The sequence below is a fragment of the Prorops nasuta genome, unplaced genomic scaffold (genome assembly GCF_024137725.1).
Source record: "Prorops nasuta isolate Cenicafe-Biocafe unplaced genomic scaffold, Cenicafe_Pnas_1.2 PNAS00004, whole genome shotgun sequence".
In the NCBI taxonomy this organism is placed as follows: domain Eukaryota; kingdom Metazoa; phylum Arthropoda; class Insecta; order Hymenoptera; family Bethylidae; genus Prorops; species Prorops nasuta.
This window is the reverse complement of record NW_027116801.1, coordinates 1,878,517-1,893,103: the sequence shown is the minus strand read 5'-3', so window position 1 is coordinate 1,893,103 and position 14,587 is coordinate 1,878,517. Positions and strand designations below refer to the sequence as shown.

Sequence of the window (14,587 nt, the reverse complement as noted above, 5' to 3'; positions counted from 1 at the left end):
ATTTATCAGATATATTTTAAGACAAGCGTGGTAAAAATATACAAGAGCTTTAATTGACACAAACTTACAGATTTTCAAATATTTGATTGCTTTTGACCCAAATCAATGAATTTGGGCCATATTTACATTTGACCTATTTTCTTCACATTATCTCAACATTATTGAAACAACTGTTCATTACCCTCTTGTCTATTTCTTCTCTTTAATAGAACATCAATCAATTTTCATAAAAAAAAAATTTTCCATTATTTCCTCCATTCCCCTATCAAACCACGAACCTACTCGAATCGAACAATACTCGTTGCAAAATCTATTAGTACAATTGTTCAATACTTCTTACCTCGACCTTTACATCCCATCCCCTTTTAACTCCGTTCTTGGCCCTTTCGATACTTTTCAAACTACTTTCTCCATTCCCTCGTGATCTCAAGAACCTAACGAGAGTCTCGCGTTACACGACGTATATGATAATAACTACCGGTATAATTCTTTATTACCTCACATCTCATTCTTTATTTCTGCCCCCTCTTGACACCAATTCTGCCCCTTCCAATTCATTTTCCACTGCCATCTCTCCATTCTCCGCTGTCCCACGACTCCCACGAGCACTTGGAGCCACGTTTCAGGCTGCGAGAAATATTTGCCACTGGCCAGAAGACCACCAGAGTCCACCATGAAGTGCTGCCTGATTCTCGTCCTCGCCGCTATCAGCTGCCAAGCATTTCTGGTAAGAAATTTTTTCTCTCTTTCCTTCCCGTTCACGCGAGCCAACGCTCTCCTTAAGATTTTCTCATCGCCCATTAAAAACGAGTTTACAATGCTCACACCCAATTTTAAACTCCCACGTATATCCTCGACACGAATATCACTGCTCATTGCATCGATCGAAACACTGCAAATGCAAAAGTTTTATTTCCATAAAAAATATTCCTCGTCCATGTACAAACCTTATGAAATTTATTATTTATTTTATTAATTTTTCTATAATATTACAAAACGTTGCAAAGTAAATTCGACTAAACGAATGAATTTATTGAAAAAGAATTTATTATAATTATGCGAATTTGTTATAGAAACAAAGTATCTCATACGTGTGCAATAAAGCGACTAGGAGTTTTTATATAAAAATAAAACTTTAGAATTTGCAGTGATGTTAACTCAAATCTTATCAATTGCAATTTCCTCTTATCTTTCCAATTGTATCAATGCCAGACTTTTTTCAACAAAATCCTCGATGATCGTATTGTAATTGTTTCTTAAATTTTCATTAAGACTATAAATGTTATAAAATAATTAAGATGGTTCATCAACGAGCTACGCTACGAGATTAATTGAAATCCTGATATGCCTAGAGATTTGATCGCTCAGACCCGAGATATTTGCTTGAATCCTGATATGTAGCTCAGGGTCGCGTATCCCTTAATTTCTTTAATGTATTCTGACGTATTATTTGCGTGGTTGCAGGCAGCTGGCGTAGAAGTAAAGAAATCTCCGGTGACCGTGGACGTCTACTACGAGTCACTATGCGGTGACAGTATGAATTTCATCAAGAGACAACTTACACCATCCTATCCAAAACTCAAGGACTACGTCAAGGTCAACTTCATCCCCTACGGTAAAGCCACGGTAAGCCACTCGTAGCCTATGCTACCAGCTGTACAATAATTTCTTCTTCAATTTACGTTAAAGAAATCTCGGGAAATTAACTCATTTTTTTGCATAGGAATAAATAACAATTAACGAAAATATTGCAATTACGTAATTAATTTAATAAAAATTCTCGAAGCTTCATCATCGAATTCATTGATCCTCGTGCATTTTTTTCGTTATCACGGTTCTCCAGTGACGTTGAATTCTGTGAACGAGACACGTTCTAAAGCTAAAACGACACACGAGATTGTATTGTTCCATTAGAAGCCTCATCTTCGATCTGCGCAGGTCAATTTCAGCAACTAATATACAAGAAGAGTCTTTTTAACAAATTAATCAATAATTTTAATTTTATACTTCTGTTTGAAATTGTACGAATGCCAAATAATGTGGAAAATATTGGAAGAGTATTTTTGAAGGATCAGATACAATAATAATAATGATGAAACAGTGAGAGAAGAGGCAATAAATTAATTGACTAATTTGAATATAGCACACGAAGGATCAAGAAACCGGTCCCTGGGTCTTCTCGTGTCAGCATGGATCCGAAGAATGTCATGGAAACAAAGCTCAAGCCTGCGCTATCAACGAGATACAATCTTTGGAAAACCCAGTTGACCAACAACGATTAGCAGTCGAACTGGTCGGTTGTGCAATGAGCAGTAGATACCCACCAACCGCAATACCGCAGGTATCGAGGAATTACCCGCTATTAATTTTTTTTAAGGACACGTTAAGTACGTTGCAAGAAGAAGACGAGTCGAGAAATATTGATTAAATCATTCAGCGATTTGCGAAGGACGGTGCATCAGCACCGGACAATCGCAATTAATCTTTTGCAAATAAAAACCTCTTGAGGATTGGCTTATGCCAATTAAATTGTTTAATAATTCGCGAAGGTTTTTCGTCAAAGTGCAATCTTCGAGTTATTAATTCGATTGAGATGTTTTTTTTTCATGTATTTTGAATGAAAACTTGGAAATTCATTTTTGCAGTGCGCTCAGACGGTTGGCCTTAACCAAGAGGCTCAGAAGAGAATCACTCAGTGCTTGGACGGGCCACAGGGTGATGATTTGCTGGCAAAATACGGCGATCGGACTCGAGAACTCCAACCTCAAATCTCCTTCGTTCCAACAGTCGTTATCAACGGGGTGAGTAATATTTTTGCTAATGTTTTTTTTTTAATAGAATAATGTTTAATATTTCTTTTATTTCCAGGAATACTCGCGCGAGAATCAAAACGCAGCTCTTCGCAATTTCTTCAGCCTGATCTGCAAGAATCTTCCTCAAGACGGACGACCATCCGATTGTCCAGCAAATTAAAATAAAGATATAAAAGTTTTGGTAAAGAAGAGACCTTGTGATTTGCTGGTTATTAATTTCACCTGTAGGGTGATGGCAAAAGTAGATGTAATTGTAATACACCAGTTTTTTATAATATGTACAAATTATCATTGTAAAGGAAGAATTATATAATTATCAAAATATGATGATTTATTTATCAAGTTTTTTTATTTGGCTGAAATGAAATAATTTTTTAAATGGAAGGTATTCGCTTGCGACAAGACGACCACGTGTAATGCTAAATTGTATTTGAGCAAAGAGTGTAAAGTGTACAGATATATTTAGTGAAATGAACGTTTTATGGGGATATTAATGCATTTTTTCAGCACAAACTGTTTATCATCTTATATAGAATTTTTATTTCTGCCTACTTCTATTTAACAATCTCCTATTAGGTCACGTATTTTCAGCCACGATACGAGCCAAACGTCGAGATAATTTTTACCAGCAACGATCAGAAAAACATAATCTGTCCAATGTATCATTCATGATGTCCTATATAATTATATATCAATTGCCATTTTCTTTGTCAAGTTTTCCTGATAATGATACACGTTTTATTTTGCACCTATTTCATGAAAAAGAATAAAATGTATGTTTTTCTTGAAACTAAAATCTTAATTCTCATTGAAAGCAAAATTATTTTAATTCAAAATTGCTGTTAAAGAAAATTGATATTATTTTCAGTTGATATTGATAGTTTTCATTACAGCTTATCAGCAGCAAAGATTCGCGAATTTATTTAATTGCATAGTAAGTTAAAACGTGTTGAGAAATATATTTAACAATTTATTAATAAATTATAGTTGATTATTATGAATTTTAATTTTTAAAATCTTCGTGACAATAACTTTGCAGTGCTTTGATAAAATAGACTTGATCGATTGGTTCAGGAGTAAAATCAATCATTGGCGCGAGCACAGGGGAAGAAAAGAAAGTAGTTCATCCAGAGTTTGATGGTCAAACTTGTATTTTCAAGTCGGAAACGTACTAGAAAATGTATATTTCCCATTTCTAACAGCAGATTTTCTCCAACACTAATCAAATTATAATAATCAGCAATTAGTTTAAATTGATCTGTAAAAATTTAGCAAAAATCAATCGATCATCCAAATGCAAAAATATCCCAAAATAAATTTAAAAATGTTAAATTACGTAAAAGAGGTAAATGAGAATATTCAAATGTAGAGAATCCGCCACTTTAAATGTCCTAAAGCACAGTTTACTACATTGTTACGTATACAAAATATATAATCCTGAGATATGCTAAACTATTATTTTATTTAGTGAAAAAAAAAACTTTCAAAATTACACGTGTAAAGATTTTATTTACACATTTTAACAGTATGTTTATTTATAGACGTGAATATACATATAATTATTATCTACACCTATTAGGCCACGTGCCTACACATAATTTTAAGTTACCTATCAGACTACATTAAATATATGCATATAATTTGTCATCGAAGATCAGAAGAAATCAGAATTTATCAACTCCACCATGAAGCTCTACTTAATCGTTGTTCTCGGAATTATCTACTGCCCATCATTTTTAGTAAGAATTATATTTTCCTTTTCACATTGTTATATTTGTTATTTTTTATAGCATCCACATCACCGGCTAACGATTACTATACTAATTTTTAATATCAAAATACAAATCTGTATGATAATCACCTGACACTATGAATCTCAACCTTCAAAAATAATATTAATTCACATCTAACGTAATTCTTTTATGAATTGCAAGAAAAAACAATTTTTATAAATTTTTGTATCACTAAAATAGATAAATACTGTTTATCATGGATAGAAATTTCAACTAAATTTTAAACACGTTTGTGTTATAGTTACCACATTTACTTAAATCAACGATATGGCACATTTTAGATCTGTTTCTAATATGTCATTACTTTAATTTATTGTAACAAATCATTTACATGGTTGCAGTCAGCCAGTGATGTGGCAGAGATACCTCTTTTGAACATTGATATCTACTACGATGTATTGAGCAAAAGGAGTAGAGATTTCTTCAAGGACCAGTTTCTAACATCTTTTAATGATGTCAAGGATTACGTCAAAATAAATTTCATCCCCTACCAACAATATTTGGTAAACCATCAGATATACCATTAACATTTACGTATAGATATATTAAAATTAAAAATTTATTACTTGCTGTATAATCTTCTTGTTGAGGGACCAAAATGGCCACTTATACAAAAATATAAAAAGTTTATTTTTTTTAACATATCTGTAACTATAATTAAAAAAATCAGTTTCTCGTTAAATCTCTAAAACGTGTTTTTATAAATGATAAATATATAACACTTGCAAGAAAGTTTATTTTAATCTTCATTGCAGAATGCGAGCAAGATAGAATCTTCCTGTCCGGACGTAAAAGTCGGATGCTTCGTAGGCGAGTTTCATGCCTGCGTTGCTGATCAAGTAGACCTCCATTGGAACAGAGATAGCCAAGTGTTGATAACCGCGAATCTGTTTGATTGCGCAATGAGGTCTAAATTAACAGCTGATCAGTTTTACAAGGTAAGGAGAAATTAATCGAAATAATTAAGCAATTAATTTTTGTCTTCAACATCTTTCTTATAATAATTAATTATTGGTAGTGCACTTACTCAGCCGGTATGGACAGGGGCATCACAAAAGGCATAAAAAATTGCGTGGAATTGGGCCTAGGAAAAACTACACTTGGCAGGTTTCACGATAAAATGGTTGCTGTGAATGCAACAATCGTTAACAACCCAACCATCGTTGTTAATGGGGTGAGTCACGTGACGAGTCATTAAAAAATAATTTTTTGCATTAAAAATACTTGAAATTCTTTTACCTGCTCCAACGCTAGGTTTACTCGAGGGACAATCATAGAATAGGACGTTCGAATTTTTTCAAAATGATTTGTGATAATTTGCATCCTAGTCGTCGACCACAAAAATGTTCAAGCGACTAAAGCTTGGGTTAAATGCTAAAATCACGAAGGACCTTAGCCTGGATATAATTTTCAAGAATGAAATAAATGAAGATATGAGCAAAATTTAATTTATATACTTTCAGTACTAACGAGAATGAACGTTTTCACACTTGTAAAAGCTTTGGAGAGTTTTAAACTATCAACCACAAGAATATATATAGTTATACTGTAAAATATGATAAGAAAATTGGATAATAGAGATGGATAAGAGTTTTATGAAATATGACATATATTCTTAGAAGAATGAATAAAGTAATTAACACACAACAGACATGTGCTTTTAATTACTTCCTCTTACCTAATATATAGTGCACTCTCAGTTCGTAAACTGAAAAATGATTAGAATTCTTACAAGGTACTGAGATATGATTATCTGCAGTTCTGATTTATTTGAGAAAAAACACACACACACACATATATATATATATATATATATAAACATTGACGTAATAACAGAAAAAATAACTTTTTATTATTGTACGTATGGGCTGTTTCTAGACGATTATTTATTACTTTGAATATAATTATTATCTATACACTTATCGCTATTTTTCAAACTCTTACTCAGCCACTTACTTATTGAGCAAAATTGTAGAGAAAAAACCATATTCTTCCAGATAGAACACTCGTCACCTATCGAATCCACCATGAAGTCTCACTTGATCGCTTCACTCGGAATTATCAGCTGCTTAATATTAATGGTAACCAATTTCTCCTCTTTGCCTCTAGTTCATTGTTTAATTTTACAACCACTTCAGTAACGTTATTGATGAATATTGTTTATCATGAATTGAATATAACTGATTAAAATATGTACAAGTTTCCATTAGGATAATCAAAATCACTCGAATCATGATACAACTAAGTATTAAAAATATTTATATATTATTCACACACAGACATACAAGAAAAATACTTCCACAATAGCCAAATGTTATTCTACAAAAAACAAGCTTCGCTTGTAAAAGAAAAATGGCAAGTACATAAATCATCTAGCGTAAATAATATAGTAAAATATTCCAATTAAAGCAATCAGTGAAATCCAAATTTTAGGCAAGTATATACTTTTATCGTTGCAAAAGTTAAAACTTTGAAAAAATAATAGTAGCACGAAAAAGTTGCTTGCCGGGTCCGTTTTATGTAATGGCATTAACCATGCATAAACTTACGTTTCGTGTGTAGTTATATTTATGTTTACGTTCACTAAGCTATATATGACAAGCGACCAACTTCAGTTTGAGACGTACATTGTGGCTGAAGAAGAAGAAGATTACGAAAGAGAAGATTCGAAATATTTTGGTATATATATATATACATATATATACCGATTTCGATGTTTTTGATCTTAAATGAAAGCTTTTGCAAAACCATATTAAAAAAAGCTTTTCTTAAATAATGACAATGGATCATTCACCGAGACAAATCGGTTTGAAAATTGGAACCACCAAACTTACTGTATAAGACAGCAATGCCTCGACAGCGATATACATATATATATATATAGACATGTCTTCATCTACTTTTTTATGTACTTGTCATCAAAATACTTATATCTCTTGATTAATTTAATTTATTCTAATTTTGTCTTTCCTATACTATATTTTAATGAATTTTTTGCATATTTACAGTCAGCCAATGAAAAAGTAGCGGAACCTTCTTTGACAATACATATCTATTACGAGATAAAAAATGATAAGAGTCTGTATTTCTTCGAAAAACAACTTCTACCCTTCTATTCTTATGTCAAGGACATTGTCAGACTCGAGCTCGTCCCCTATCAAGAGCCCTTGGTAATGAGAGAAAAAATATCTACTCCTAGAAGAGATTCACGTGAATTAATAAGCTTTGAATATACATTTGCAAAAGTGTATTTATCTTATATATGTTTTAATTTATAGTATGTCGAAAAGCAAAAGAAACCTCTGTGTCCTGAGAGAAAGGATAATTCGGAATTTCAATGTCCAATCGGCCTCTCGGATTGTTCCGAAGGCGAGCTTCATGCTTGCACCATTGCACAGTTGAATTCTCTACAAGACGAAAGATCTGACGAGATACCATCATTCATTCGATATCTTCAATGCTTGATTGTCGCTAATTATACAGATGACATACTATACCAGGTACCTAGAAATTAATTAAAGGATAATTATGACTAATTTTTAAGTGAAATAAGTTCATCTAAAAAATTTTCGCAGTGTGCATATATAATGGGTTTGAAACATCCTAATGTAGAAGGTATCGCCTTTTGCGTGAAATCCGATTTGGGGAAATTTTTGCTTAGCAAATTTAACAATGAAATGCGTATTCTGAGACCAACGATTATTTTGAATCCAACAATCGTTGTTAATGAGGTGAGTAAGATTAGTCAATCTAATATACATATATATAATATTTTACTTTGAAAACAATTGAAATTTACTTTATATACCTGGCACATTTCTAGACTTACTCGAGGGAAAATCATATCATTGGGCGTAAAAATTTTTTCCATTTAATCTGTAAAAGTTTAACGAGTCGCTATCGTCCATCCAAATGTTATGACTACCAAGAAAAGAGCTAAAGCAATCAGATTGCCCAAAGATGTCAACGCGAATATTGTTGTGAAGGAAAAATAAAACAATCCACGATAATCTCTTCCAACTTGAAAATATTCGTCATTGAATAAATTCAAGTTTTGTTTGTAAAAAAATTTACTACTAAACATTATAAGGAAATGTGGTCTCTGTGAAGGGGGGCACTGTGCAAGATGGTGATGTATTTTGCTAAAACTTGAAAAAGACTGAACAATTCTACTTAAAATATGTTTAATTTTTATGAGTATTCCTTGCTCATCCTCGTTTACCGGAACAGTTTTTAGATTTGTAAATTTAAAATGATATTCAGAGCAGAATGGAAACGGAATAAATTAATAAACAATAAATTGAGGATATATTTTAATTTAAAACATATATAATTGTATTCATTTCCTGATCCGACAAAAAGCAATTCACTTTTACTTCGAAATGTCACAAGACGAGAAAAGTATAAATTTGAGAAAACAATGGAAAGTAGTTAGTATTTTTAAATTTAATTATGCACGTGCGCGCGTTTGTACCTGTTTGGATATTTAGGTCTTACACCGTACGAGACTCTCAAAAATTTTACTGCTACGTGTCCTGTAACTGTTATTTGTTATCAATATTATTGTTGTCATTTTTAAAAAGTTGTTAAAAGTACTTGTAATTAATCTTATACTGATATTGTCGATGGATGATCGTTATAATTTTCTAAAAATTTTAGTAACGTATTATTAGAAAATTGTAATTAACCAATTTCAACCATAAACGATACAAGATTTACTTTTTTTTAGATTAACGAAAATGATAGAAAACATAGACTGATCTTTTTGTCACACGTCATCTTATAGTTTTGACGCCTATATTTTTTATCACTTCCAGTGCGCAAAAGAAAAATCAAATTTGTGCTATTTTGGACCTAAACGATTTAAAATCGAACCAAAAATGTTAATTTCTCTTCACATTTAGTAATCTTAAAAAAATATATTTTCATAAGTAATACATGCAGTTTTAATATAATATTGTGAATTAATTTATTTTCTGTTATTCATTAACTGTTTTCGATTTCTTCAGTATTGAATGGTATAACAGATGTTTGTTTCTTAAATATGTTAAAGCATGTCTGACTAGTATAGTCTGAATGTACTACACGAATCTTCCAAGTGCACTACTTTAATACCGATCCATAAATCCAAAACGTTTTCCCACATTTATAAATTTTGTAAATAAAATCAAAGAACTTTATAGAATCCTTGAAAATTTTTTATCCTTGAAATAATATGTCATGTTTAGACGTACTTAATAAACAAACGTTTTATTTGAATATTTATGAACTATATACTTTAGCATAACTGTTTATAAACTTGCACATAAATGTTATCTCTTCACCTGTGTGTTTTCCAATCTCCTATTGGGCCACAAAATCTTTTACAATGCTTTAGAAAATTATGTGAAATATATTTCGTGTCAGCAACCACTAAAGACCACCAGAGAGAGAATGCGTCCAATCTATCATGAAGTGGAAGCTGATTGTTCCGCTTGGAATTATCTGCTGCCAAGCGTTCCTAGTAAGAATTATTATATATATATATATATATATATATATATATATATATATGTATACTCTCTTATCATTATTTTTTTTTCTTTATGGCATTCGTTTCACCAATCGATGATGATTATCTAACAATTTTTCATGTTTAAAGATAAATTACTTTGATATACTCACTTAATATTAATGCTTAACAATTATCAACAAACATAATTCTCAACGACAAATTAACAAATTATTTACTTGGTTACAGTTAGCCAGTAATGAATTAAATAATACTCGTTTGAATGTGGATATCTACTACGACGTAAGAAACTATAGGAGCAGGGATTTCTTCAAGTACCAGTTTCTAAAATCTTATGAGGATGTCAAGGACTACATCAAGGTCACATTAATTCCTTACCACTACACCATGGTAAACAATTAAAAATTTTATCTTCATAGAAGAAATACCAATAATAATTTTATAAATCTATAAAAATATACGAGAAATCCCTTTTTACTGTATTTTTTTGTTGAGAAAACAAAAAACTACTTTCTTAAATCTTTCGTGCACTTAATCTAGTGTAATGTATATATTAGGGTGGCCATAAAAAAAGAAAATTTTTTCCGGTGCTTTTATTTTGTTAAGAATGATAAATAAATAGGAATCAAATTTTTTAAGATTTTTTTGAAGCCGTTAAATGGTGCCGTAATCGTTTTTAAAATTAAAAATTTAGATTTATTGAAAACGATTTAACAAAATTATAAATTAATATTGTGCTGGATTAATGTTTTTTTTATTACATTTTCTTGTAATTTAACTAAAGGACTTTTCAAAGCACAATATTAATTTATAATTTCGTTAAATCGTTTTCAATAAATCTAAATTTTTAATTTTGAAATCAATATTAGCACAATTTAACGGCTTCAAAAAATTTTTAAAATTCGAGGATCTCTTTTTTTCATAATTTTTGACAAATTAAAAGCTTATTGGAATTTTGGTTTACATCTAACTTTGAAAAAGTGGAAGAACATCGGATTTTTAACTTTAAAAACGATATCGGCACCATTTAACGGCTTTAAAAAAATCTAAAAAAATTCGATTCCTATTTTTTCATAATTCTTAATAAAATAAAAGCACCGGAAAAAATTTTCTTTTTTTATGGCCACCCTAGTATATATACATATAATTTTCTTAAAAGGTATTTTGTTTATTCTTTATTTTAGATTGCAAGCAACAGCGCATTTTCATGTCCAAACGAACACCCAGGATGCTTTGATGGCGAATTTCATGCTTGCGCTGCTGATCAGTTAGATCCTGAGGACTATAATACCTACAAAGTGTTAACGACCGTTAATTTATTCTATTGCGCATTGAGTATCAAAGTCTCTGATATTTCATTTTACAAAGTAAACACCTAAAAACGAATTGACAATTATTATTATTGTTTATCTTTTGAAAATCTTTATCATAACGATTTTTACAGTGCGCAGAAATAGTCGGTATGGACAAAGGTATTATAAAAGATATCGGACAATGCGTGGAATGGGGTGCAGGATACATGTTAATTACCAAATATAACCTCAAAATGCGTGCCTTGAAAACCACAATTGTATTCACTCCAACCGTCGTCATTAATGGGGTGAGTGATCTTGGCCACAATACAAAACAATATTAAACCATACGATAAAATTCTAAGCAAGTCTAAAAGTTGTCTCAAAGTCATTTTTTTATTATCTAATTGACTAAAACGTGACTTTAAGACACACTGTGCTGTATCAGTTAATTAAATTACGCTGAAAACATTTAAAATTCTTCTTACCTTCCATAATTCCAGGTTTACACGAGAGCAAATCATATAATGGGTCGAAACAATTTTTTCAAACTGATCTGCACAAATTTGCGTCCTTATCACCGACCGGACAAATGCCGTGGTTGAAGCTAGAACGCTCGTATGATGAAAGACATCATCGCAAATATATCGGGGATAGAAAAAATAAGTTCATCTGTATATTATGTATATAACACTATGACTTAGATACTTACAAAAATCGCGCTCTTCCTATTTTATCGGATGTCGATGAAGTCAGATCAGAGTTTTGTTGAATGCATTATACTTTTTTATTTATAATACAATTAATAAGGTTATTGATCCATAATCATATGTAGTTTCTTTTCCTAGTAATCAAATTATCTGGAAAGTGATGATACTTATATATGAATCTGCTACCTGGGCAATTAAAAGTCCTTCTAATGTACGAAAACGTATTTATCGGAATGTCACGTGTAATTTTTATTTACAGCCTTCGAAGCTATCTTGTATTTGAGAAAAATACGTAAATATTAACGTCGAGCATATAATAAAATGATCATTTTATCGAAATACGCATTTACTATTTAAATATAATGTTTTATTACCTCACGTATAATTTTTATTCTCTTTATTTTCCAATCTCCATTTTGGTCACGAGTTCTAGCAGCCACATCGTGAAATGTTGTATTTTTTCATCAACGATACTAGAAGACCATCGGACTCTATCGAATACATCATGAAATCGTACTTGATTATTTCACTCGCAATTATCTACTACCAAGCGTTCGTGGTAAAAAAAACCTGTTCTCTTTTCACTCTTGTTAGCTCATTTTTCATATAATATTCATCCATATTACTAGTCCAAGCTCATAATACGAGTTTTCATATGAAATTAAAAAACTGTTTTTTTTTTTAACAAATTTAAAATAATTATTTATTTATTTTTACGATTATAGGCAGCTAGTAATAAAGTGAAGAAAGTTCCTTTAACTGTGGACATATACTACAACTTAGAAAGCGAAAGGGGCAAGGATTTCTTTAAGCAACAATTTCTACGACACTACAATCAAATTAAGGACCACACGAAAATCAAATTTATCCCTTATATAAAGCCCTTGGTAAACCGTCAACTGAGTTATTTGTGTAAAATTATTTGTATTTATGCAAATAATTTAATTACTGTATTTTTTTACTGATAGAATGAAGAAAGTGATTATATTTCAAATATTGAAAAATTTCACTTTTTTTACATTTTTTATACTGTATAAAAACATATTTTTCTTAAAATCTCTGAAATACGTAATTTAGTACAATCAATGCTGCAGAAAATCTATAACACTTGTACAAAATTATTTTTTTTGTTTTTATTACAGGGAGAGAACGATACTGCAAAACGAGATTCAAAATTTCCTTGTCCACCTGGATACCCAGACTGTAGTGAAGGCGAATTTCATGCCTGCGCTATTAATTCGATAAATTTATTCATTCAAGAAGCTAACCAACCACTATTAACAGGCATTCTAATAAATTGTGCAATGGCCTCTGAATTCACAATTAACGTTTTATACAAGGTACCAGGAAATAATAATAAGCTTTTATTCTATAAAAATATATATGTGACAATAATTTTTGCAGTGCGCAGATGTAGTCGTTCTGAGCGATGACTTAGTGAATGGTATTGGATTTTGCATGACGTCTGGTCTCGGAAAAAAATTAATTACAGATTTTAACAACCAAATGGAAGCCGTGAATTCGACAATAGTCTTAAATCCTCTCGTTGTTCTTAATGGGGTGAGTGTAACATGATCCAGTCGAAAATTATTCTTCGAGTTGAAGATAACATTAATTCAATCTCCTTACTTGTCATAATTTCAGGTCTACTCGAGGGAAAATCATCTCAAAGCGCGTTTTAGATTTTTCAATCTGATCTGTGATAATTTACCACTACAAAATCGGCCATCCAAATGTTAAGATAAAAACTCAAGGCTAAATGTGTTTGGTAGGCAAAAGACACCAGAAGAAAAATTTTAGGGGTGGAAAAAATAAAGCTTTCTATATATGTGTAATAACTTCTAAATTTATGTGCACAAGAATATATACAGTAAAGTATATCAATTTTTTTTTAATTAAAACAATTAACTGTTATGCGTAGTAAAATAATTTGATCTGTAAGGAAGGTATAAGATGGGAGATGACGTTTTAGTTTAGAAAGAATTGAATCTGATTTTATAAGTTTATGTAAAATTGTATCAAGAACGGAATAAAGTCGGAATTCTTTGTGTAGTACGTAAGATTTTTCGTGATGAATTTTATACTTTTATGCACCTTGATAAAAGGACATTTTGTAATCCCAACAATTAAGAACAAATTTTTCAACAAATATTCTTTTTTTTTATATGACGTCAGTGCACAGGTCTTGTTATAATATAACCACTGAGTTTAAATTTTCAAAATATTTATAATATACTTTTATTCCTGTATATAATGAATGAATTCTCGATGTAAAGATTCTTGTTTTAAAGGACTCAACTGAAACCCCCGCTGTATGTTGCTGGATTCGTACTGGATCCCTTGCTGGATTTCTAATGCTGACTCTTGATTGGTTATATTTTTAGAACATAGAATTCAGAATTGCGTTAGAAAATAGTGATTCTATTTAAAAAAGTCCCGATGACCTTTAAATGAATTTTAGGGCAAA

At 30.9% G+C, this 14,587-nt stretch overlaps 5 protein-coding genes and 2 long non-coding RNA genes across 10 annotated transcripts; 5 read left to right on the top strand and 2 right to left on the bottom strand.

Moving 5' to 3' along the window:
* The first annotated feature begins 407 nt into the window (after nucleotides 1-407).
* LOC136772306 (GILT-like protein 1) lies at nucleotides 408-3,147 on the top strand. Its single transcript, XM_066725197.1, has 5 exons — nucleotides 408-727; nucleotides 1,465-1,626; nucleotides 2,144-2,341; nucleotides 2,646-2,801; nucleotides 2,869-3,147. Exons 1-5 carry the CDS (start codon nucleotides 674-676, stop codon nucleotides 2,971-2,973), a joined length of 675 nt encoding a protein of 224 aa, XP_066581294.1. The 5' UTR covers nucleotides 408-673; the 3' UTR covers nucleotides 2,974-3,147.
* Nucleotides 3,148-4,340: 1,193 nt separating this feature from the next.
* On the top strand, nucleotides 4,341-5,997 carry LOC136772617 (uncharacterized). Its single transcript, XM_066725709.1, has 5 exons — nucleotides 4,341-4,552; nucleotides 4,948-5,109; nucleotides 5,362-5,544; nucleotides 5,625-5,780; nucleotides 5,861-5,997. Exons 1-5 carry the CDS (start codon nucleotides 4,499-4,501, stop codon nucleotides 5,963-5,965), a joined length of 660 nt encoding a protein of 219 aa, XP_066581806.1. The 5' UTR covers nucleotides 4,341-4,498; the 3' UTR covers nucleotides 5,966-5,997.
* LOC136772620 (uncharacterized) lies at nucleotides 4,397-5,987 on the bottom strand. Of its 2 annotated transcripts, XR_010822499.1 has the most exons (4): nucleotides 5,846-5,987; nucleotides 5,634-5,733; nucleotides 5,333-5,493; nucleotides 4,400-5,257 (listed from the first exon to the last, which is right to left on the bottom strand). It is a non-coding gene; the product is annotated as an uncharacterized lncRNA (long non-coding RNA). The 2 variants fall into 2 exon arrangements; XR_010822498.1 differs by having other exon boundaries at nucleotides 4,397-5,493.
* Nucleotides 5,998-6,579: 582 nt separating the features above from the next.
* Nucleotides 6,580-9,864, top strand: LOC136772615 (gamma-interferon-inducible lysosomal thiol reductase-like). Of its 2 annotated transcripts, XM_066725707.1 has the most exons (5): nucleotides 6,606-6,687; nucleotides 7,615-7,776; nucleotides 7,885-8,106; nucleotides 8,182-8,337; nucleotides 8,430-9,864. In XM_066725707.1, the coding sequence occupies exons 1-5, from the start codon at nucleotides 6,634-6,636 to the stop codon at nucleotides 8,544-8,546; spliced, it is 711 nt and encodes a 236-aa protein (XP_066581804.1). In that variant the 5' UTR covers nucleotides 6,606-6,633; the 3' UTR covers nucleotides 8,547-9,864. The 2 variants fall into 2 exon arrangements, with proteins under 2 accessions (XP_066581803.1, XP_066581804.1); XM_066725706.1 differs by having other exon boundaries at nucleotides 6,580-7,776.
* LOC136772619 (uncharacterized) lies at nucleotides 7,638-12,026 on the bottom strand. 2 transcript variants are annotated; one of them, XR_010822496.1, is made up of 3 exons: nucleotides 11,899-12,026; nucleotides 7,907-8,110; nucleotides 7,638-7,801 (listed from the first exon to the last, which is right to left on the bottom strand). It is a non-coding gene; the product is annotated as an uncharacterized lncRNA (long non-coding RNA). The 2 variants fall into 2 exon arrangements; XR_010822497.1 differs by lacking the exon at nucleotides 11,899-12,026 and adding an exon at nucleotides 9,931-10,023.
* On the top strand, nucleotides 10,000-12,235 carry LOC136772618 (gamma-interferon-inducible lysosomal thiol reductase-like). The gene is made up of 5 exons (XM_066725710.1): nucleotides 10,000-10,109; nucleotides 10,347-10,508; nucleotides 11,303-11,485; nucleotides 11,563-11,718; nucleotides 11,914-12,235. The coding sequence occupies exons 1-5, from the start codon at nucleotides 10,056-10,058 to the stop codon at nucleotides 12,013-12,015; spliced, it is 657 nt and encodes a 218-aa protein (XP_066581807.1). The 5' UTR covers nucleotides 10,000-10,055; the 3' UTR covers nucleotides 12,016-12,235.
* Nucleotides 12,236-12,377: 142 nt separating this feature from the next.
* Nucleotides 12,378-14,177, top strand: LOC136772616 (GILT-like protein 1). Its single transcript, XM_066725708.1, has 5 exons — nucleotides 12,378-12,679; nucleotides 12,846-13,007; nucleotides 13,263-13,460; nucleotides 13,525-13,680; nucleotides 13,765-14,177. Exons 1-5 carry the CDS (start codon nucleotides 12,569-12,571, stop codon nucleotides 13,858-13,860), a joined length of 723 nt encoding a protein of 240 aa, XP_066581805.1. The 5' UTR covers nucleotides 12,378-12,568; the 3' UTR covers nucleotides 13,861-14,177.
* The last annotated feature ends 410 nt before the right edge of the window (nucleotides 14,178-14,587 follow it).